The 24,503-nt window shown below is 41.0% G+C and overlaps 1 protein-coding gene across 3 annotated transcripts in view; it reads left to right on the forward strand.

The window, feature by feature from the left end:
- The window catches only part of RASGRP3 (RAS guanyl releasing protein 3), a 73,125-nt gene extending 50,844 nt beyond the window's left edge, over positions 1 to 22,281 (forward strand). For 2 of the 3 annotated variants that reach the window (XM_008700244.2, XM_008700241.2), the window contains exons 12-18: positions 2,932 to 3,048; positions 6,536 to 6,651; positions 9,692 to 9,839; positions 14,353 to 14,389; positions 16,454 to 16,579; positions 16,915 to 17,279; positions 20,620 to 22,281. In XM_008700244.2, coding sequence (XP_008698466.1) covers positions 2,932 to 3,048; positions 6,536 to 6,651; positions 9,692 to 9,839; positions 14,353 to 14,389; positions 16,454 to 16,579; positions 16,915 to 17,279; positions 20,620 to 20,628 — 918 coding nt within the window. In that variant the 3' untranslated portion in view covers positions 20,629 to 22,281. The remainder of the gene's footprint in view (positions 1 to 2,931; positions 3,049 to 6,535; positions 6,652 to 9,691; positions 9,840 to 14,352; positions 14,390 to 16,453; positions 16,580 to 16,914; positions 17,280 to 20,619) is intronic. The other variant, XM_008700243.2, reaches the window with a different exon arrangement.
- The last annotated feature ends 2,222 nt before the right edge of the window (positions 22,282 to 24,503 follow it).

The raw sequence follows: 24,503 nt of genomic DNA on the forward strand, positions 1-24,503 counted from the left end.
TTGTGTTCCCTCTCTCGCTGGCTGTCTCTGTCAAATAAATAAATAAAATCTTAAAAAAAAAAAAGAATTTCAGTATCACATTGGATCGTGTTTCAGTTAATGGCTGACTCTTAGTAAAGAAACATTCTATGCTGAAATTGAGGAAATTGCATTACTGAATGTACACTGGTCATTAGTTTTAGCAAGTGGACTGTACCTCAGATATGTTTTGTGCTAAAAAAAAAAAATACCTGGGCGAATTTGAAATTTACAGTGAGGATGAGGTTTGCATGTTGAAGGAAAAACTGTCTACGTTGGCTTCTCAGACTCATATCCTGAGATCAGGTTTCTGATAAAGGCCTCATGCCTTACCTTCTTACCAGTTGAGTTCTGTGGCATGTTGCCAGAGACGTGGACCCTCTTAAGTGTGACCCTCTATTCTGATTCTGAAGCATCAGCCCGAAAGAGGCAGAATGACTGTGAGGTGCTGGGAGGGTACACACTTGAGTCTGAGTTGGTTGACCTGGTAGCATCTGTTCTTACACTCATGAGTGTGGTGGTTGCATCAGCATGATCACCTCCCCACCAGTCCCCAGAGGCCCGTCTCCTGCGCACAGAAGAACAGCCCCATGTAGGGAGACATAGGCCAAAGGAAAGAATGAGGACTAGACTCTGCAAAGTTAGCATGCCTAAGCTGGAGAGAAAGGTGAAGTTATTAGAAAAAAGGAATTCATGAGCTCGTCTCTCATTCCTTAGCTTTGGTGTGAAGAAACTGATTGCGGGGTGGCAAGCCGTTACATGTGCACCTGGCATTTCCACTTCCCCACGCCTTCCTCTACCTTCCTGCTACCGGTTGGTTGTTGGGCTCCTGATGGGGCATCATTATCTCACTAACTCTTAAGGAAATGAAGTCTGGTGAGGACAGGCACCTCACAGGGAGTGCACAGCCAGTATGTGGGAGAACTGGGAGGCAGGTCGGGCCTGTCTGTCTTCAACGCCTGTGCTTTTTCTACCACGTGACACTGCCATCATTTTCCTGCCACCGCTTGTATCAAGAACATGGTAGGAATGACCATGGTAGCACACTTGCCTGATTGGTGCTCTTTACATTTGTTTTAGTTTATTTTCAAGATAAGTTTTTGCCAGTTGTAGGAGACATTTCCATCCAACGTCGTCTTTTTTATCTTTTATAAAAGCAGAAGCTTTCGAAACCCCTTCCAAGGGCTAAAATCTTCTGAATCTATGAAAACACATTTCCACAATCCCTTTCTGTCTCTTGTCATCCTGTTTTGTGTTTAGGTTTGACATATGCTGACTCCAGAGAACAAGCTCCTGTCAGGATGATAGTAGTGAGAGCCTGGAACTCAGGGTGTTTACCGTTGGTGCTGGTGGACCTCACACAGTCCCACTGTGAACCTCTGCCCTGCACAGCGCACCCTGCGTGTCTCACTAGTTCTTTGTGTTTTACTTTGTGTCTCAGTTTTTTCACACTACCTCTAGGTCAAAAGAAATACCTCACAATTCCACTTACAGGAGAGTTAGGCCCAAACAACTTAATGTATATTAATGTTCTAGCAATGTAGAACCCACTTGAAAAAATAACACGTGTTGAAATAAAAATAATATAATTTCATTCTTAAATAACCACAATTACATACTAATGGATGTGTGTGCCCGTTAGGCATGGAGCAATTTCTTAAATCTTGGAATCAGATTGAATACAGCCACCTTTTTTCTTGTTCCGCATTGATTTTTTGCTTTGGAAAGATATGATAGTGTTGAAAGAAATGTAGCAGGATATAATAGGGGAACTGTGAACTCCTTCAAGCTGGTAATTCACATGGTGACTGACAAATATGGAATACTGCTGTATTTCCCTTGGGAGTTTGAAATATCTTTTGGTACCTCTGTGAGTCCACTGCCATGTTCCAGATGGGGCACGTTGTTATACAGTTTGGGAACCATGGGTTTATCCTTCATCAGATGAACAAAAGGAAAAACTTTATAGAACGGGACATGAAGTGGACGATGTGTGTGTGAGTGAGTCTATGTTTTGGTGATCATATCCAGACAGCAGGTTATTTTTGGTCCTGCTGTCTCACCCACCTCACAACATTGCGAGGGGCTTCAATCCTGTACAGTTACTCTTCAATTCCTCTTGCAAACATGTTTAGCCCCAGTTCAATATCAAATAAAAACCTGCCAATACGGGTTTGCACGCATGCACCGGCAAAGATATTTACATTACTTGAGGGTCCCGGGGAGAGGGATAAGGTGCACAGCCTCTTGGCTGGTCTCCTGATAGGATTGTGTTTTTCCCTTGTGTTGTGTGAACATGTTACGCATTGTCACCACCATCTTCTCCACGTTATCTAGTGAAAATGTCTTGCAGGAATGTGGAAAAACATACAGAGAAAGCAAATTCACCAAAGAGGCTAGAAAGCCCTAATTAGCCAAACAGTGAGAAGTGATTAAGCTTACTGAGAGAGATGCCAGCTTGAGGACATAAACTTGGCCTTTCTCATGGCCCATTTACTGCACACATCTAATTTATCACCAACACCAGGTATTAAAGAATTAGACAACTGGTGTTTTATATATTTTATATTATACAAAAATCTGTGTGGGGTATTATGTAGGTTTTAAGGATGTTTTAATAATATTTGGGAAACTTGGATAGAATTTTTGGGCGGGCTGGGAGAGCATTATCTTTTTTTCCATTTAAAATAAGGGAATCTAGGCTACTGCTAAACAAAATGCACTATCCACACGTGTATTTAGTCACAGATTAAATTCCATTGACCAAAGATGTTTGTTTTCAGAACATTTAAGTGCTACATATATGTAAGTTTTTACTGGTATTACTAATTTATAGAATGTATACGTCTTTCTCAGTGTCCCCTAATTGCTCAAGGCCTCAGATAAAGTTGAAAGATGTGTTTTCTCTGTCAGCAGCCTACCTCCCCTACGACGCCCACGAAGCCCATGGTGCCCCTGGAGTGGGCATCAGGAGTGATGCCGAAGCCAGACCCCACAGTCATCAACAAGCACATAAGGAAATTAGTTGAGGTAAGTGGTTGGGAGAGTGGAGATAGAGCACCAGAAGGCCCCTTTCTCTTTCCAGAATATTCTATCGTTGCCCAAGAATCAGCAATGAAAACAGCCCTCTGGTGGGTAGGAGAAATTTAGCAGACACTGAGCTGTACTTGGCATTGGCCTCTGGGGGAGAGTATCCCAGAAAGGCCCCCTTTCTCCTTCTTGTCATTCTGTTCTCATTTGCCCAAATACTCTCAGCTACTTCTGACTCTCTTTCCATAGCATTTGACACCTCCCCTGTTGCCCCTGCAACTTGAGGGGCTGTTTGGGGATTAGAATCTACTCATGAAAAACCTATCTGGGTCACAATTAAATGCCCAATAAATTGATTGCCTGAGGGTAGGAAAAGATCCTGTAGGTTGCATCGTTGCTCTTGCTGTATATATTGGAGGTCTGTGACACAGCAGCACAATGCCATTGAGGTCAGAAACAACACTTAATGATGGGAAAGTCTCTATCAGAGTTTTCCACATAGAAAGAAAAGTAGAAGGGCACCTGGGTGGTGCAGTCGTTAAGCATCTGCCTTCGGCTAAGGGCGTGATCCCGGCATTCTGGGATCAAGCCCCACATCAGGCTCCTCCGCTGGGAGCCTGCTTCTTCCTCTCCCACTCCCCCTGCTTGTGTTCCCTCTCTCTCGCTGGCTGTCTCTCTCTGTCAAATTAATAAATAAAATCTTAAAAAAAAAAAAAAAAAAAAAGAAAAAGAAAGAAGAGTAGAGGGGTGCCTGGATGGCTCAGGCAGTTAATGACCTCTGCCTTGGGCTTAGGTCATGATTCCAGGTCCTGGGTTGGAACCCTCCCCCACCCGCCCCCCATCTGCTCCCTGCTCAGCGGGGAGTCTGCTTCTCCCTTTCCCCCTGCCCCTCCCCATGCCCCAATCATGTGCTCTCTCTCTCTCTCAAAATAAATAAATGAAATCTTAAAAAGTAAAAGAAAAAGAAGAGTAGAAGTGCCAATGTGGGGAAAATGGAAACATATCTGGCACTAAAAACTATGACCCCTGATTAAACATCTGCTTTAATGGCTGAATATGATGTAATAGGATAAAATGAACTTTTTGCTGGGGATGGATGTTTGAAGAAAAAGAAAGTTCTATATCTTGAGTCATCCAGGGACCTATGGTGCACTGGAAGAAAAGTTCTGTGGAGCATGTGAGGCAGCAAGAAAAAGTCAGAAAGAATGAAGGAGGGGGTTGAAAAGCATAAGGTCCAGTGGAGGCCATGTGTTAATGTTGTGGTCACAGACCCAACTTGGAGCCAAGGAAGGGGAGGAAGGAATCCAGTCAGGACAGAGCTGCAGCGTAGGAAGGTCTGGAACCAGGAAACGAAAGACAGAATGATTCTCTCTCCTACTCTTTTCTCAGAATACTCATTCCATTATCTGCTGAAAGACTTTCTTTGCTCCATTTGGGGAGTCTGTTTTGCCCTCTTCCCTTTCCTCTTTCTCTTCCTCTCTCCTCCCTTATGCCATCTCTCCTATTTTCTCTCCAATTCCAGTTTCAGGGGGAAGGTTGGCCAGGTTTGGATAAATTGCCTACTTTTGGCTCAATCAAATGAAAAACTGGATTTTATTATGAAATTTGCCTACTAAATTTTATTCTACAAGAAGATTGTACTTTCAACATAAATATGGATATTAGACTATAAATAGTAAGAACTCTGATGGTCAATTTTAAGCAATTTTGATTATAGATAAATATTGATATTGGGACTTGCAAAAAAAAGGTAATGCTTTATGATTTTGCACAACTCAATTACCCTATAAATAAACTTACAATGGGTGCTAAATAGTCATATTTTTAATTAAGTCATTTGTTCATTTATACCTTGGTCATCTCCCAAACTACTCCTGAAGCAGCTTGCAACATAGGGCAATATGGATAAAATAGAATAGACAGAAACTATTGGGAAAAGGGAGAAAAACTTACTACAATCTGCTTGCATACATGTGTTTCTGGGGAGAACTTAACAAACTTGTTGAAAACCCGATTTAGCAGAGGGCAGTGGAAGACTCTTTTTATTTTTCTCTGATTATAAAGAAAGGAATCATTGTAAATATGCAAACTTTTAATAAAGTATAGAGAATCCAAATTTTACTTTTAGGCCTTGGGAATTCTGGTCTCTAGGGATAAACACTGATAATTTGTAAATGATGTTTTATGACTTGATTCCCCACATAAACACACTCACACCCACGTATGCCTGTGAGTAACACTGTTCAATATTTTCCTGGAATAGATTCCCCTAAGTAGAACTGCTAGGTCAGAGAGTAAGCAGACTGTCCTCCAGAAAGACTGTGGCTATTGACTTCATCAACTAATATGAGAGTGCCTATTTTCTCATACCTTACGACATTACCAATTATCTTACTGTTTTCCTATCTGAGAGGTTAAAAAAAGTTTTCTTTGCATTTCTATAATTATTAGGAGAATCGAACATTTTCCATGAATGTACTGACCTTTGTATTTTTACTTTGGTGATCTCCCGTTTTCCTTTTATGTCTTTGCTCTCATGCATATTGCAAATAATCTTCTCTGTCATTTACCTTTAAATTTGTCAGTCAGCTGGGCTTTTTTGATTCAGATATTTTACATTTTATGTAATAAAATGTTTTCATTTATAGCTGCTGACTTTGATGTCATGGTAAGAAAGGCCTTTCCCACTCAAAGATCACAAAACATAAAAAATATTTTTATCTGTTTACCTTTCATACTTTTATAGCTTTATTTTTTACATTAAAATATTTAATGCATCTAGAATTTAGTTTAGGGGCAGTTGATTTTGTAAGATTATTAGCCATTTAGCTCAACAGCAATTATTGGATAATTTTTAATTAACCAGTGGATTTGAAAAGATACTTTTTGATTTTCTAAATTCCTGTATATACATAGATCTATTTCCAGATTCTGCTGTCTGTAGTAAGCTACAGTACCATGTTGTTTTGCTCGTAATGTAATGAGGATACATTCTCCCTCATTACTTCTCATCTTAAACAATTTTAGGCTGTTCTCAACATGTTCACTTCTATTTGAACTTTAGAATCCATTTGTTCATTTAAAACAAATTCTCACTAGAATTCTGACTGGAATTGCATTAAAAGTATATTTTAATTTTTTGATGATTTAACATTTAAAACTTCATTTTCTATAGGTACGTTATTGGCATTTGTGAATTCACTAAGCTTAACTCTTACGAAAACTGAGGTCTCAGTTTAGACCTCACTTTCTTCGGGAAACCTTTGAAAATCTCCCATCTCCCCTCCCCCCCCCATGGCACCCTGTTTTTATCCACAGCATTGCACCTATTTTCTTATACCATAAAGACCTCTTGATTTCATTATCTCCCACTGCATTCTAAGCTCCTTGGTAGAATAATATGCCAGTTATCACTGCTTTCCTAATAACAAGTTCAGAGCCTGACTCATAAATAGTTATTCCATAAATATTTGTCTTTCCTTTGCAGTCTGTGTTTAGAAACTATGACCATGACCATGATGGGTACATCTCGCAAGAGGACTTTGAAAGTATAGCTGCCAATTTTCCCTTTTTGGATTCCTTCTGTGTGCTGGACAAAGACCAGTAAGTTTGAATTTTGTTCTATTATTTTTTTTAAAGATTTTATTTATTTATGTGACAGAGAGACAGCCAGCGAGAGAGGGAACACAGCAGGGAAGTGGAAGAGGAAGAAGCAGGCTCCCAGCGGAGGAGCCCGATGTGGGGCTCAATCCCAGAACGCCGGGATCACGCCCTGAGCCGAAGGCAGACGCTTAGCGACTGCGCTACCCAGGCGCCCCTGAATTTTGTTCTATTTTAGTGCAACTGTCCTGAAGCAGAAAATTAGTGTCAGAGGAGAACAGGGATACCTTTAATGTACATCCTGACAGCTTCAATCCTCGCTCATTGATAAAACAAGTCTCATGTTTTGCTGTTTTTGTCTTGGTGTCCACAAGCATGACGTGTTGGATGAAATCGCAGGGCAGTCTACACCATCGGTGTTGAGTCCGAGTGCCCATTTGCAAATGAGCCCGATTCTCCATTCCCCACATTACTTCTGCTTAGCTATTTCATCATCCCCAAAACCTCCATCAAAAAGAGTAGAGGAGAAATATAGTTACACCTCGGCTGGTAAGAGTCCTCAGCGTCAGTGGACCTGAGGGCAAGACTAAAATTCACCAAGGAAGTAGAATTATTTTAAACTACTTACAGTCTTCAGAAGAGCAGGTGATATCTACATAGATAGCCAAGAAATATCCTTGCTTTGTTTCTCTCTTTGCTAGCTCAAAGGTTGTTTTGATAAATGAAGTAAAAATATATTTCTCTTCAGCTTCAAATGATTCCTGGAAAATTAGATAACTTTAGAGGCTAAGATCCAGCTCATTAGAAAACAATGATAAATAAATAAATAAATAAATAAATAAATAAATAAATAAATAAATTGCAGAGAAACACCGGCATTAGTAATTTGACTGCTTAATTTTTAATTCTGTGAGATTAGTTCCTATTTTAAAAATCATCTGTAATGAGGTGCTAGATTTTATATTGGTGAAATGTCTAAATTATACCACTTTAAAATCCGTTAAGATTTTTGTTGGTGTATTTTAAAAAAATTAAATCTGTAAGTAATTCAATACACCAAGAAAGGCCTTGATATTTTATCATAACATTTTAAAACCTTAATTCATCTTCATTGTATGTCTAGAACAAAAAATATTTTAAAAATACATTATTAGAAACATAACCTTCTTTTACAAAATAAAATTTAAGTTACCTGCTAACTACCCACTTTCCTTAGTTTGTTTCTGTCCATGACAAATAGGAAGGACAGGAACTTAAAATCACTTCCTGCTCTTCATTTCTTTTTCTGCTGGTTCTTTAGATGGACCTGACACTGTTTCAGAAAAGATATATACGTTTCTTTCTAAAAATGAAGGTTTGAAATATTCATAGTTTACATGATTTTTGTCAGGCAAGCTGAGATATGTTGATTTTGAGAGGTGAGTAGAACATCCAGGAGGAGATTCTAGCAAGCTGTAGCTACAGTACCACGATTCAGGAGAACAGTTTCAGAGATATTGATTGCTAGGTCTTTAGCCCAGCCGTGCAAGCTGGAGTCCCGGGCATGCGAGCAAATTCTGGTGGGAAAGTTGAGAGGAACATGAGCTTAGGGCCTGAGGACTGCAGCTCTCCCCCCGCATGCAGCTGAAAGGAAGAAGTAGATCCTGCAGGAGAGCCAGAGAAGGAGGAGCATGGGAGGTGGGAGAGAACCCGGGGCTGTGTGGAATCACAGGGGTATGTGGAGGAGAGAGTGTCAAAAAGGAAAAAACATGTCTGCATGTCTCATGCATCCAAGAGGTTGACAACCTCAAGAAGTGAGAAAAGGGAGCACCTGGGTGACTCAGTCGGTTGAACATCTGCCTTCGGCTCAGGTCATGATCTCAGGGTCCTGGAATGGAGCCCCACATGGGGCTCCCTGCTCAGCGGTGAGCCTGCTTCTCCCTCTCCCTCTGCTGCTCCCCCTGCGTGTGCTGTCTCTTTCTCCCCCCTGTTAAATAAATAAATATATAAATAAATAAGTAAGTAAGTAAGTAAGTTAAGTAAATAAGTAAGTAAAATCTTGAAAAAAAGAAGAAGTGAGAAAAGGCCACTGAGGATGTCATTGTGACAGTTTCAACAGAACGGTAGGGTTAGAAGCCTGGTTATATGAAGGAAATGGACAAAAACAAAAACAAAACCCCTCTAAAGAATATTCTTTTTGAAAACTTTGGGAGTAAGAAAAGGAAGAGAGAAAAGACAGGTGCCAGGGATGGAAGCAAGGTTGAATAAAGACATTTTCCAGGCGGGGAAGTTGCGAGTGTATTTTTACACAGAGGAAGGAGTGGGTGAAGAACGCAGCAGAACCTGGAAGGAGCTGTGTCCTGGGAGACTGCAGTGTGGGGGATGGAAGCATGACTTCCTCAGAGACAGGAGGACCCAAGAGAGGACAGACGAGATACAAGGGAATTCTGAACTGGCACAGAAGTGTGTGGTCTCCAGCACATGCCGATGCGGAGAGAAGGCAGTATGAAGATCACCTACTTCAAGTGGATTTGATCTTCTTGGTAAACAAGAAGTCTGGATGTGTGCTGGTGGGGGCATCCAGAGGTTCTGTATGAAGAAAATCTGGAAGATTCGCTCTAGCAAATGGTCTATAAGCCAGTAAGACATGAAGGAAAGATTACCAACAGCAATGGCCTGGATGACATCAGGCTGAATGAATTTTAAAATGGTGGGCCCAGTTATTATGGTTTTCTGCCTTTCTCCAGCAGCCTGGTTCTTGCACACCCTATTGCTAGGGATGGGCTAGAAAGGAGATGTTCTTCTGGAAGCTACCATTTGGTAATAAAGGAGACTTTCTGTGCTACAGTGCACAGGATACACATACATATTTTCTGCTTACTAAGAAAGCCTTTGGCACTAAATGCTGTCCTTTGAGGTCCTCTCCTTTCAGAAAGAACAGAGAAGTAAACACTCTCCACCTGCTTTTGGCCACAAAGGTTTGGGGAGTTGGGTGATTACAGTGTGTCAGCCACTTAGCAACATGGTCTTCAAAGATCCCTCCCTTTTCTGATTCTCTTCACAGGGATGGCCTCATTAGTAAAGATGAAATGATGGCTTACTTCCTGCGAGCTAAGTCCCAGTTACACTGTAAAATGGGACCAGGATTTGTCCATAATTTTCAGGAGATGACCTATCTCAAGCCAACCTTCTGTGAACACTGTGCAGGATTTGTAAGTCTGTTTTCCATTGTTTTCTCTTGTGTGTAATCATTTGTGCCTCATTCTGAAAAGGTAGGAAAATGATACACCAACAGAGTCCACTGTCTGCTTTAGATCAAAAGTAAAATATGATGGCTCCCTGAAATTAAAAATTAAGTGAAAAACAAAAGCAAAAACTGCAAGTTTCACTGTGTTCTTTCTAGGAATGCAGGGCTGGTGACAGGAAAGGATGGTGAGGCTTGTTAACTCAAGAGAGCAGTTTGTCTGTTAATCCTTGCCAAGGAAAGTTCTGCCCAATGAGCCTTGGCATTCATTGCTAATACTCATAGCAGGTGCAATTAAGGCGATTATTTATCTTAGCCAGTTCCTCCCAGTTCTTGTTTCATGTGATGTCAGTCCCTAGAAATCCATCATGGCATGGCGCAATGATTCATAACTCAAAAGGGAAAAAAAAAACTTTTTGGAGGGAAGATGATTATAATAATAAATAACATTTATTTGGCACTTGACAGCAATGAAGTACTTCCATGCACGTTAGTGTAATTAATCCTCATAACTAGCTCATGAGGTGAATATTTTATTCTCCCCATTTGCCTATCAAGACAGAGAGGTCCAGAGAGGATAAGTTTCCCGGGATCATACAGTCCGTAATTACCAGAGCAGGGACTCAAATGCAGGTGTTCTGACTCTAAATCCCGGGCTCTACCTACAGCACGGCACCAATGAAGACTATACACTTCATTTCTCCACATTGGATAATTCTTTGGCAACTAAGGGCAGCATTGGCCCTGATATTGAACAAAGACTCATGGACCCTGAAAAAGTCTAGCTGTTACCCAAGTTGTAGAAGATGAAAATGTGATCCTCTAGGTGAGGGTGGCCCAGCAGCCAGCATGACCATTGCTCCTTTGTCCAGATGCAGAGCTCAGTTGTGTTAGCTTCATTCAGCCATTGTGTTCCACTGGCGGCCCATTTGAATTCACAACTGCTATTATATACTACTGCAAAAATTACACTTTTCCCATCCCATGCTTAAAGGACTGGCTTTGAGGGGCACAAGTGTTTTGTGTTCAAGTGAGTTTGTGTTCAAGCACATACCCCCCTGAGAATGGGTAAATAAGAGGCAGTAGTTACCTCAAAGATGGTCCCAGGTGGTCACTGCAGCTGATGTGGTCAAGGGGCAAGGCCAGCCCAACCAGCTGTCTTTACCCACCCCAGAGAAGGAGGGATTCTTCTTCTGTCAGCTTCACCACTGGGATTTCATCACTTGACCACTTTATCATACAACAAATATGTCTCTCTTTTCATGTTTCTCTCCTCCAATGGGAATTTTTGGTTGTGTCTAGACCTGAAAAATGCTGAAATGGGATAGGGCCACGTGTAACTCTTCTGCAGAGTAGGGCCCAATGAATCTGTTAGGCCATGGCATAACTCCACCGGAAGTCAGGTTGAGACCTCTGCCCCTTTGTATGGTGTGAGAGTTGGCAGGCTCTTATCAAATCTCAAGGTCTTCTCTGTACTCTCCAGTCCTTCTGGGTATCTCTTCCTTCTCTGGAGGCATGGGTTCTGTAGAAGCAACAAGGTGGTCTTTCTCAAGAGCTTCCATACTCTTCTTAGTGACTCATCAGAGCAGGTTTGCTGGTGCTAGGTTCTTGATGCATCTGTGATAAGGTAGAAAGCTCTGGACTTGGAGTCTGGAACCCTGACTTTGAATCTCAATTCTGCCCTTATTAAGTCTGTGTCCTTGAGCAAATTATTGATCATCTTTGAGTCTCTGTTTTCATATCCGTAAAAGGGGGTTAATACTTACCATGTCGTGGGGTGCCTGGATGGCTCAGTCAGTTGAGCGTCCGTCTTCGGCTCAGGTCATGATCTCAGGGTCCTGGGATCAAGCCCCGCGTCAGGATCCCTGCTCAGTGAGGAGTCTGGTTCTCCCTCTTCCTCTGCCCCTTCCCCTGCTCATGCTCTTTCTCTCTCTCTCTCTCTCCCTCTCAAATAAATGAAATCTTTAAAAAAATACTTACCGTGTCGTTATGATAATTAAATGCTATCAGACATGTTGCACGTCATATAGCTCAGAGTTAATACTTCTCTTTTAAGTGCTCCCTGATCCTTTTAGAGTTTAATTAAACTTAAGTCATTTAAAGTTTTAATAGCCCTTTTTATTCTACGTATGTTCAAAATACATTTAATTTCATGGATGTGATTTGATTTGATCTTACTCAAACACACCCAACACACAAAGTTCGTTGGTTTTCAGAGGGATTTATAAGTTTAGATGTGTCATCGAAAGAAATTGTGGGGGAAGGCAAGGAACCATTTTTCAGTGCCTGGACCACCTGCCTTTGAAATAAATTCCATGTTATGGGTAAGCAAAATAAACACTATTTGAAATACATTTATCTTAGAATTAGAATTCCTGAACTGAAGGAGTTGAGCTAATTCCCTTATTTTGGGGTCTGGGAGGGTAAGCGATTTCTGTAAGATCACAGGGAGCATTAGCAGCAGGGCATGACTCATACGCACAGTCATGTGCACTGGACGCCTAGTCTGGTGCTCCTTACACCATAGTCCCTCCAAATCCTAAAACAACCTGAGGTCTCGAATCAACGGACTGTGGGGAATATTCCTATACACCCATCTACATGAGGTCCCTGTCTCCTGTGCATGGCTGGCACCCTGACCCAGAGCCCCTTTCTGTCTTGTGTTGTCTCCGAGTTATTAAGGACCGTTAGCAAGCAGTGCTCTGAGTGTCCCTCCTGCTAGGACTCAGGCTTCACTCTATCTTCTTTAGCAGTTCCTGCAGCTATGCTAATAATGTGCCATATCTGGTTATTAGAATGCTTCTTCTTAAATCGTATCCTTTCCTGTCCTAGATCAGTGGCTTTTGCTCACACACAAAACACCCAGGAGCAGTGGTTTCCTGTCTTTCCCTCATGTGACACATTCTTCTTTCCCTACGCACTCGCAACAAGACCTTGCCAAGTGACTTCACCTCTTGAGAGCCCAGTCAATATATACATAGCATCCAATGAGTGAATACACATAAAAAGCTTAAAACTGTGCCTCTCACACAACAAAATTTCAATATGTTAGCTATCATTATTATGGTTATTACTATCACCAAAGGCTCTGTGAGGAAACAATTTCTTATCACTGCAGTTTCCCAAATGTGGGACCTTGCAGATTATTTAATTTTCTGGATCATCCAACTCACCTTTTATGGGAGAAAAGCAAACTAGATTATCTCGAAGATCCCTGTCTCTCTGACATGCTGTGATTACCCCGATGCCGCTTCCCTTTTCTGTATAGACTGCTCCGTGCCTCTTCCAGTCATCCGAAGTAACTGAGGCCTCCAGTTAGTTGTCTTAATAACTCTTCCTTCCCAGGACACATTTGCCTCTTAGTAATGTACTCCGAAGGACCCAATAACTTTTAAGACTCAAATCATTTTCCACTGGTGGAATTTCCTTGTCAGAAAGAGGGTAAGGATCAATCTTCTTGATGCTTCGAGTCACTTCACACTGGCAACTATTTATTCTTCTTATAGGGAGGGTCACAATGACCACACTCAGGGCATTGTTCCCCTATCATACATGTAAATGACACCTCCATCAGCCCCAGTAGGCCACCGGCCCTGTTTCTTTCAAAATCATTTTACTAAATAGATATCAGTCACCTAACCTAACAACTAAAAGGTTAAAAATGGGAGTTTTTCCAGCCTGAACTAAGCCCAATGAATTCATCAATATTGTATGTTTCTTTGTCCCTGGGACACACGTGCAATGCTGTGGGAGGCATGGGGAAGAAAATGCTGTGTCAGGAGGCCGAACACACTACCGGCAGGATGATCCTCTGAACCACCTGGGCAAACTCCCCCTCCTTCAACTGTAGGCCCTCACATCTCTCCTGAGACACTTGTCACGTCCTATATCCTACTTCCTTTGTGGTGGCAGAATTGGAGCATTTTCTGCATCTCCCTGAGCCCTGGCACAGGCCAAACACTGAGCAATCAGAGAATGAATACATGAGCAAATAGATCTTTTCCTTTTCTGTATTTTTCAAGGTACAAACGCTACTCTGAAAAGAACCTAGCGCCATGCAAACCCTTTAGCGGGATATGCATCATGTAGGTTGCTTAATTTCCTGTAGGGGGCGCCAAGAGCAGCTGGAGTGATTAAAAAGAAGGCAGAGGGAGCTGGGGGCTTCCAAAAACAGTGACGGTCTCCCCGGTAAATTGTGCTGAGAGCACATTCTACCAAAGTCCAATAAATGTACCAACGTCAGTTTCCCATCCCGCTCCCATCTGGCTTTCAGAAAGAAAAGGGAAGCAAAGCAGTTATCACCCCAGCTGGAGTGAGCTTCTATCTGACAGGAAGGGTGTCAGAACCAGCTACATCCTGTTTGTGCTCCACCAACCATCATGCTTCCCAGGACTTCCTTCTCTCTGGCCTTGTGTGTGTGTGTGTGTTTTCCCCCAGATTTTAATTCAGGTTCTCTGACATTCTTTTGTCTTTTGTTACAGCTCTGGGGCATAATCAAGCAAGGATACAAATGCAAAGGTAAATAAATGTTATTTTGTAAAATTTAAAATGTGACATTTGGGGCAGGAATTAAATTTGTCTGATGAAACCACAAAAACACTTGGCATCATGGAGAACTTGGCTCTTTGGGCCATTGGTGACTGAAGAGGTAATGTGTCTAGGAAAAAAAACCCTGGAGTTTTTGGAGAGCCCCAATTGGAATTTTGAAGTTTGTTGCAAGAGCAAGCAAACCTCTGAACCCACATACATGTGGCCCCATCTCTAGAACATCTTGTGAATCATCAGCACTCAGTTAGGGTGGGAATTCTGGAGTGGGACAGGCCTACCTAAAATACCACATAAAAAAACTTTGTCCTGCGTGGGATTAAGCACACACTCATTCCCGTAATACATATGCCTTTCTTTACGCTCTCATAGGTAGCTTTTCCTTTCTCCACTAAATCACAGCTGATGATGAAAAAAGAGGAGAAGCCTTAAAACTTATCTGTGTCCCTTTCAATGAATTTGTTCATATACTTCCCCACTTAATTGAAATTTATAAACAATTAATATATGCTTGATAAATGCAATACATAGGCACATTAATAGGCACTTAGACTGTGTTGCTACTTATGCATATATGATCATTATATATTATTGGTGTTTAAGAAATTGCTGGATAGTTTATGCAGACTATTTGTACTGATGGTTTTAAGAATCTGACAATGCTCTTGAAAAATGTAACTACAAAAAGGAACATCTTCATTGCAGAATGCCTTCAGATTAATACTATGCCCTTATGGTGCCTTTTTTTCCTCTAGCTATTTTTCAGGATTTGGCCCTTGTGCTGTATGAACAGAGTCCCCTGAGGCTAGATGGGAGCTTCCTTTTCATCTCAAAAACCTTCCCTTTAGTTCCTGGTATTAGTTGTCTGAGTATAACTTGGATTTTTACTTTCAAGTAGCAAAGATACTGCAATATCTTACCTTCTAGCCATAGTTTTATTCTGGTTTCTGACCCTTATCCTCTAAAAAGACACACACACACACACACACACACACACACACATGCACTCACACATATAAACACACTTTTATGATGAAAATCAATTAAGTCCTTAGATCATCTGTGTATATACAGTATTTCCTCTTAAAGGCAGTGGAATGAAAAACTTAATTAAAATAGCCTGAACATTTCATTATAATTTGGTCTTTCCATGATGTGATTACAAGAACATTTGAAATAAGACCATTTGGGGGAAAAGCGAGTATCGGAAAGAATTAGAAAGGTCCTATTTGATAGTGAGAGGGAAAGGTGCTCTTTAAAATGATCCTATCTGTTCAGTAATTCTAAAAGAACGGTAGGACCTCTATGGGAAATAATTGTGTTGCTCTTTTCCAAAGCAGCCAAAGTCTTGTACCCCAACTAGCAATTAATAGTCTACTTTCTTAACTAAAGTGTTCTAGTGGGAGCTTTCACAGAGTTTACTGCCATTTCAAAGCCGTAGGCAAATCGGGAGCATGATATTGGGCATAAGCCCACCTTATTTTCTGTTTCTATGCAAAGAAAGAAAGCATGAGAGAAAATCACTTGTTCTGGAAGAGATTTGGAGGAATGAAGAATAAAAAAATGCAAGCGAATAGTGAATGAAGGGACATCTTGCTGTAAATGATCAGAGGCAGCTGTTGGTCCCAGGAGACACTAGAAACTGGGGTTTCTTTCCCTCATTCTGGCTCAGGGAGCCTCTTGGTGGAGAATCTGCTTGGCCTGGGAGAGAACCCCAGTCCCATGGAATTTGCTTTTAGTTTGGGGCAAAGGCAACTCCCCACTATGTCTATCCCTTGCTCATTTGCTCCACAGCACCTCAATGAATTGTGTAGAGAAGTTGAGCAAAAGCGAGAGGAACACCAGGAAGGTTAGCAAGTCCCACTGGCCCTTTTCCAGCCCCTGGCCACACCCTGCGGGCCTGAGCTGGACTCTGAGTCAACACGGGAAAGGGGATGGGAGGGCACAGTTGACAGCTTAAGTGCCACCCAGAAGCCCAGTCACCACCAGATGCACATGGTTCCCACTAATCGTCTGTGACACTTTGGGATTTTTCAGACTGTGGAGCCAATTGTCACAAACAGTGCAAAGACCTTCTGGTTCTGGCCTGCAGGAGATTTGCCCGGGCGCCTTCCTTGGGCAGTAGTCATGGGTCGCTGCCTGGAAGTCCCTCATTGCCCCCAGGTAATAGCCTCTGCTTTCTTTTCTACTTTGATTTCTTTCCGCTCTCCTTCCCACACTTGGAATTCTGTTCGGGTCTGGATCTGAACCTGGTCAGAATCATTATCAACCAAGGCCTACTTCAGTGTGAGGAGCTATGGCTACACCCTTGACCCCACTTGATTCTCTCTGCTTTCAGGTCTCACTTCTATGCAACTCACCGGTAGCCTTTTTGTGTCCGCCTCTGGTCTGTCTCTCTAGGACCTTGCCCATCGGACTTCTGTTGTTTGCACCAACTTTGATGGTTTGCTATAAAGCAATCAGACGTCAAATAATCACAACAGTCTTCCCCCTTCCAGCACAGGATGAGGTGTTCGAGTTCCCTGGCGTCGCTGCTGGACACCGAGACCTGGACAGCAGAGCCATCACGCTGGTTACAGGCTCTTCTCGCAAGATCTCCGTGAGGCTGCAGCGGGCTACCACCAGCCAGGCCACCCAGACAGAACCTGTATGGTCAGAGGCTGGCTGGGGGGACTCAGGGTCCCACACCTTCCCCAAAATGAAATCCAAGTTCCATGACAAAGCAGCAAAGGACAAAGGTTTTGCCAAGTGGGAAAACGAGAAGCCCAGGGTGCAGGCTGGTGTGGATGTAGTTGACCGGGGCACTGAGTTCGAGCCTGACCAGGATGAAGCAGACGTGGGTGAGACCAGACAGGACGGTGAGGTCAGTTCTGGGTCAAACCACAAGTAAAATCATAAGAAGGAGGCTGAAAGGGGTCGAGACAAGCATTATAGTGAGTCCAGGAGACAGCCTAGTAGTTTTGAGAGTGAAATCATTGGGCATTAAGACATACCACTTTTCATCTTGCTGTTGGCTAGTTATGTGACCCCAGGCAAATCATTTATTCTCTTTCCCCCTGTTTCATCATGTATAAAATGGAACCAGACAGGTTCTAAAGCTTAGCGAGGCTTGCCATTTCTGTGTACTGAAATGATGTCCCAGGGATCCATGACTGTGTACCCAATGGGCCAGTACCCTTTTCCAATCAGTTTAGTTTTCCAAGCTAGAATAAGGGCCCAAACTCGGGGTGGGGGAGGGAGAGTGATGGGCAGTGGAAACAAAAGACTTGCAGACAGAGAAGAAGAGTTAGAAACTCTTGCCCTCACTTTAAAAAAAAAAAAAAAAAAAGAGGATTTGACAATATCGTGGAGAAGAGGGTGGTGAGAATCAGAGATGTGGGAGCCTCAAAGTTCTATAAGCCAGGCTCTGGGTCCACATAAAAATTACATTCGCATCCTCCAAGCATATGGAATTTGTTAGAATAAGCTGAAAATATAAATCGATTCAAGATAGACTTAGATACATTTATTAGTCAACAGTCCATAGTGTATTAAGAAAAAAGATTTGGGGAAATTGGTGTCATATTCCTAACCTTTCAAGCTGTGCCATGGAGGACAGCCATCGCCTCTCTGTGGAGTTGTTCTCATAAATGGAATTATTGGGTTAGGCAGAGATCCTATTGGATCCAGCCAGTGCTCTTTATTCTTATGGGTGGTCCCCCACATTCCACTCTTTAGGAGACCCAAACACACAGTCTCCTTGGTTTCCCATGATGAGAAAAACTCCAGTGACCTTTAACCAAAATTCCTCTAGTTCCTTCCTCATTGAAGACAATTAATAAGGAGGCCACAAATTATCGTCAGTCTCATGCAGTTTATTGTAAGTTCCTGCTAAGCCATTTCTTTTTCCTTTTTTGTAATACCAACTTTTGAAAACAGCTGTATTGAGGCCTAATTTATGTACTATTAAAACATACTCATTTAAAGTATATATATAATTCAGTAGTTTTTAGTAGTCACAGAGATACACAACCAGCACTACAATCTAATTATAGAACATTTACATTATCCCCTTGGGGTGCCGGGATCGCTCAGTCGGTTGAGCATCCGACTCTTGATTTCAGCTCAGGTCATGATCTCAGGGTTGTGGGATGGAGCCCCACATCAGGCTCCATGCTCAGTGTGGAGTCTGTTTGTCCCTCTCCCTCTATTCCTCCCCCCACCCAATCGTGCTCTCTCTCTAAAATAAGTAAATAAATAAAATCTTAAAAAAAAAAAAAAAGAACATTTACATCATTCCCAAATGTACCCATTAGCAGCCAGAGCTCATCTCCCCTACCTCATCCCAGCCCTAGGCAACTCACTCATTTACTCTGTCCCTATAGATTGGCAATGCCAACTTTATTTTTAACATTTCTTCGTTGATCATCTTAGCAAATATTTCAGTCCTATCCTTTCGTCGTTTCTTCTACTGGCCTAGCATCGTTAAAGCTGGGAATATAAAGGTGAATAAGAAAAGGTTCCTGATATTATGACAGAAGAAGATAACCTAGGAGAAGGGATCTTAACTTCCTGTCTAAAGAAGGGCCTCAAGGAGTTCATGAAACTGTATTATATTTTATGTGAAATTATATATGGACATATGCTCATTTCTGGAGAAAGTGTCCACAGCATTGAGCAGATACTTAAGGGGGTCTATGACCCCCCCAAAAGTGAGAAATCATGGTGTAAGATTCTTTGAAATTGTGCTAGTCACCCCATTACCATCTAGCCTGTGGAGGCTGTTTCCATGAGCAATGTGGCTATAATTGAAATCTCAGGAAAAACAAGAGCTTCTGTGGGTAGAGTCATATAGGATGCCTACCTAGAGCTTTCAAGATGGTGCTCACCTCATGGACCACCTCTGAATTCAGAGGAGTACCTGCTTTTGCTTAATAAACAGTGAAAGTAGCTATGAGCTCACTTCTGTTTGCCTAGCACTGTTCAAGGTACTTAAACCTTGCTTCTGGCTTAGGAGAAACTCACAGCCTGTTAGATGTAGGACAGTCACTTGCATGAGTAGGAGTTCCTGGTCATCAATCTTTATAAGGAAATAGAGATAAAGATCTGGATTTTTAAAATATAATTTTATTCTTTGAAAATTAAATATTTATACTCAAGTATTATACCTGCCCTTTCAATTTTCTCATGTCATAAATCATACAGATGGTTCGCTGACTACTAGTATTTAATTTCATGTGTGCTTTAAAGAAGACAGTGTGTTCGTATATAATATGCATGTGCTATACAGTGTCCTTCTCATCCAAATCAGTAACAAATGAAAAGATATTTACCCTTGTTGAGGGAAAAAAGTAAAAAGGAAAAAATGTGACAAAATTACATCAGAGTTGAGTATGTAGACAAAGGGGTTTTCATATTTAAGACTTCTTTTCTGCTAGGCAAGGCAATGAATAGCATTCGGAGAAATGATCTACGGATTTATTATTTAGAATCAGACGATGTCTATGACTCCTATGAGTAAAAATGAGAAACTGACAGAAAAGACACTTATGTTTGTAATCTGTGTATTTCCTTTGGTGAAGTTCCAGGATTTACACTCATTTTAAAATACAAGGGTGTGAACATTTTTGGGGACTATGCATATCATTTCACCAGTGATCATTGAGCTCCTGGATGTCAGGGACAAGATGGCGGGTCATGATTACTCTCTTGGCAGTAAGAATATGTATATTTTCTTTATCATGCTTTTTTGTTTTCCCTTAGCTTCTGTTAAATTAAATCTAACAAATATCATAGAAGGGCTAGGAAATGCTGGAGTAAAAAAAGTTTGATGTGTTTATGTATATCTCTCGCTACATATCTCTCTATATACCTATGTAGTTTTATATCTTTCTCCCTTACAGATTTTCTCAGTGCCCTTATACAAATGTACATGTGGATTTCTAAGAGGGCAGCCTCAATAAGAAGCATTTCATAGTCCTGTGTCTTGTGGAGCACCTTTCAGGGAACATTGTTGTAAACAACCTTACCGGACTTTGTAAGATTTAAGATTTCGTGAGCTGTGTAGACCACATGATCTCTTCATTCCCTCTAAATCTTGAGAGTACAAAGTACTGATCGTTTGAGATGTTCCCTTGAATATAACTGATAGACTGCTTTCTAAGGATATTCTTGCTCGGTTAAATGCGACCCAGCCATACAACAGATTCTGATTTGTATTGCAGGATGGCTGACTTCAGGCTGAGGACGCTGGAGGCAATAATGTTGGCATTTGGAAGGAGCAAGATGAGAAATTGTGAAGAACACTCCAACTCAGGAAGTTATCTGAAAAGATATCTTGGACTTTTACTGCCTGGTGACACCATGGGGTCTCCCTGATTGGACTGTGGGACAGAGGATTTACCCTGTGAACTATTTATTTCCTCCTCCCCAGGCCCTAGTCAGGTGTCACCAAGTCTGGGTGATGTAGTTGGTAGATTTCTCCTGTATCTTTCCCTAGAGCCATTTATATATGAGTGAAGTGAAAACTTTTCTGCATGTACTTGATACTCATTCTCTAAACTCTACTTTTTTGTGAGAATATTATTTCAGTATTTTTGTAAACTTTTGGTGGGGGAGGAGTCGATTTAGAGATCTTTTTGGTATGTGTGCTTTTTGGACGGGACCAGGAAATCTCTCCAGATCCTGGAGTGAGGCAGTTCTTCTAACACAAGATGTTTACATTGTTCATACCCTACAGTTGCTATTATGATGTGTAACAAGTCATACATTTATATTCACATAAGTCTTATCAATTCTGCATCATAAGGAAGCTATGACACAGCCGTGAAAACTCTTCTGATATTTATAATTGCCATGGGGGGAAAATTAAGTATACTTGTCTTATCTGACTAGGTTTAGCCATCTTTCTTAAGACTCCTGTTAAGACTGCCAGTAAGAAATGTGGATAGTGATTACAAAACCAATTAAAGTTTTGAGGGATAAAATTTAGGAGAAAAACAAACCCACAAGAAAACCACTTAGTGAAATGAAAAACAACCAGCAATTCTTTAAAAACTGAAAACAGTTTTAAGAACTTTGTTATAAATTAAAAGTGTTGGTTATAAAAGAGAACTTTTGTCCTCTTCCTAAGAAATTGCCATCCACAATTAAAAGAATAGTCATAGAAATCAAATAATCAGAAACCACCTTTGATTAACATTTCATTTCAGCTTTTAGAGTATCAGTATTTTCAATGTCTCCCTTTGGGTCTGTTTTTTATATGATTAGAGGAGAGCGAACTTAGTTCAAGGTGTTCAAATAGAGAGACTGGATTGAATCAGTGGACGAGGGGATTGACCTACTGCCACATGGCCAGTGAGAAACTGTAACCACAGAAATGCACTGGTCTTCATTGAGAGTTCAAATGTGTACCCCCATATAAGACTGGATTTATTTCTATTTGAGGCAGTTACTTCAGTAAAGAAATGCCTTTCTTCTCCTTTTCCATTAGATAAAATTGAGGATCGTTCTACTCAGCAAACACTTGACCACATGCTCTGGACAGGTCCTTTGCTAGATGCACAAAGACAAGTAACATTAGGTCTCTACCCTTGGGAGAGATGGCTCTTTAAAGTACAGTTCCAGATCTGCTAGGACTGACTTAATCGTGCCAAACAGATTGAGAAATCGATTTGCAGAAATATTGCAAAGTAAATGAAGTTATTAGTTGAGGGAGCTTTGAAGAACCTATGTAATAAGAGAACTCACTCGCCATTTGCAAAGCACCTCAAAAAGCAAGCAGCCATCCCCATGTGTTGGCTCTATGTATATATACTATCTATTCCTATTCACAAATGCAATGGAATACATGTTAACAAAATTAAAAACAGAAAATGGCAATTTAAGTACATGAAACATTCTTGTTGTGTTTTTTTTTTTAATTTTAAGAAAATTCAGGAAGGAAACTTGGATTGTTCTTTTTCCTCTCAAAGCAATTATTTCACTCGTCACTTAGTTTGGGTTATTTTTGAGTTTTCATATATAAGAAGAGTTTTATATTGTCAGCCTTCCTGTGACAAACATACTAAATGTACCTCAACTAAAAAACAAATACAAAAAACAAAGAAAATAAAACAAACATATTTGCGTGTATGTGTATACACACACACACACACACGCACACACACACACACACACACACGACTATTATGACTGCTGTAGAGGATTCTGTGTCCACAATGAAGCTGCTTTATAATATTGATTATATTATTTACTCACAACCAATTTACTCACAACATCACAACTCTGATGTTTCCAATCTGTCAGTTTCCCATTATCGGTAAGGTAAGTAAATTAGGCAAACCCATGGTGAAGCAAAAAGAGCTATGACATTTGGTCCCTCCAGACCTTCCTTTTGTAGGTTTAATGATCATTAACACCTTTTAGGTGAAAGGCAAAAGCAAAACCAGACTCTTAACAGTGACTATTATCAGGACCAGGAGAGAATATGTTAGATGCTACAACTGAGTCTTCTTGAAGGATGCACAGATGGGATTGATGCATTTTTTAGATCTGCCTAACCAGAGGGTGGCCCTAATTGGTACTGAACACTTTGTTAGTGGCAGCCTCCTGCAGCAATAACGTCCCCAAATGTCCATGGTAACAGAGTCTCTCCAAAGGTCTGAAGGGCTTGCTGTTTAACGGTGAAGGCAGGACTCCTACAGAAGGGAGCACCAAACTGTGGTTGATGGTAAGAACCTTAGCGTTCCTGAAATAAACACATTGATTTTTGACTGAGGAGGTAAATTCACTCAAGTGAGATATTGCAGCATGCATCTGGCATGCAATCCACAATCGGATTTAAATATCATCTCTGCCACTTGTAGTCACGAAACCCAGGGCAAGTCATGTACAGCTGTGTGAGCCTCAATTTCCTCATTTGAAAATGAGAGATTTCACCCCTTCCTAAACTACGTCACAGAGCTCTTGTACAGATCAGGTCAAAGAGTCTATGTAAACGTACTTTGTAAAGACCTTATAAGTAAGTCAATATGACTTTGCAGTTAAACAGGGTTCTTTTCTAAAATTGTCTACAAGATCCCAGACTATGGGTTTACATGGCAGTGTACTTTGAAGGCTCTAAACCCAACATTTAAATAAATTCTGTATCAAAAAAGAATTATTTAAATGAAGAAGTAGAAATGAAAAATATTTCAAGACGTTTTTCTTATTCCTAGCACTATGTGTGTGTGTAGGGTTAATTCTGGTCTGTTTCCTAACATTGGCTATTCTCTCTCTGTTTGAAAATAGGTAGGCAAGATTAAGAAACCAAAAGGGTAAAATGTAAATGAGTTTAGAGAAATTGAGGTCAACGCATAGCTAGGCTTAAGACTGGCTCTTGAAGGAATTTAGTTTAATAGAGGCAGACAAGAGGAAAACAATTAACTTTTAAAATAAAAAGTATACCACTCATTTGATAACCAGAATATATTTTACACCTACTGAAAGTGGTCATGATAGGAAACCCCTTGCGATTTAAGGCTCATCAGGAAATCGCTTCCTCCAAGCTACATCCAAAACTTGCTTGCTGAAGTCTAGAGTGTACTCAGACCTCAAAGAAAAGTATTTTCTTTTTAAAAAGGTAACAAGCATGTTGGAATTCATATCTATTCAGAAACAAAATGACTTGCAGTTTATACAAAATAGCATAAGGAAAGCATTGCTTGGGGGCATTCTCTAAGGCCTGAATACTGTGAAAATAAAATGTCATTAAAAAAAAAAAAAAGAGGGACGGAGCAGTTCTGGATCAAATGAAACGCATCAACCAAATGAAACACAACAGCCACATACCGTGTTGTAAACCTTGATGGGATTTTGGATCCAAAAATAAATAAAGCAGAGACTTTGGGGGCAGCAATTAGGGAAATTTAAATACGGATGACAGCAGTTCCCCTTCTCTACAGCTCCTATTTCCACAGTTCCAATTACCTGCAGTCAACAGCATTGGAAGCAGGTGCTTCTCCTTCTGACCCATTGTCAGAAGGTCAAAGGTCATTAGTGGTCTAATGCTACGTCAGACGTCAGACGCCGCAACATTTGGCGTCACAACGCGGGCGTCACTCACCTC

Source organism: Ursus maritimus, unplaced genomic scaffold (genome assembly GCF_017311325.1).
Source record: "Ursus maritimus isolate PB19 unplaced genomic scaffold, ASM1731132v1 scaffold_6, whole genome shotgun sequence".
Classification (NCBI taxonomy): domain Eukaryota; kingdom Metazoa; phylum Chordata; class Mammalia; order Carnivora; family Ursidae; genus Ursus; species Ursus maritimus.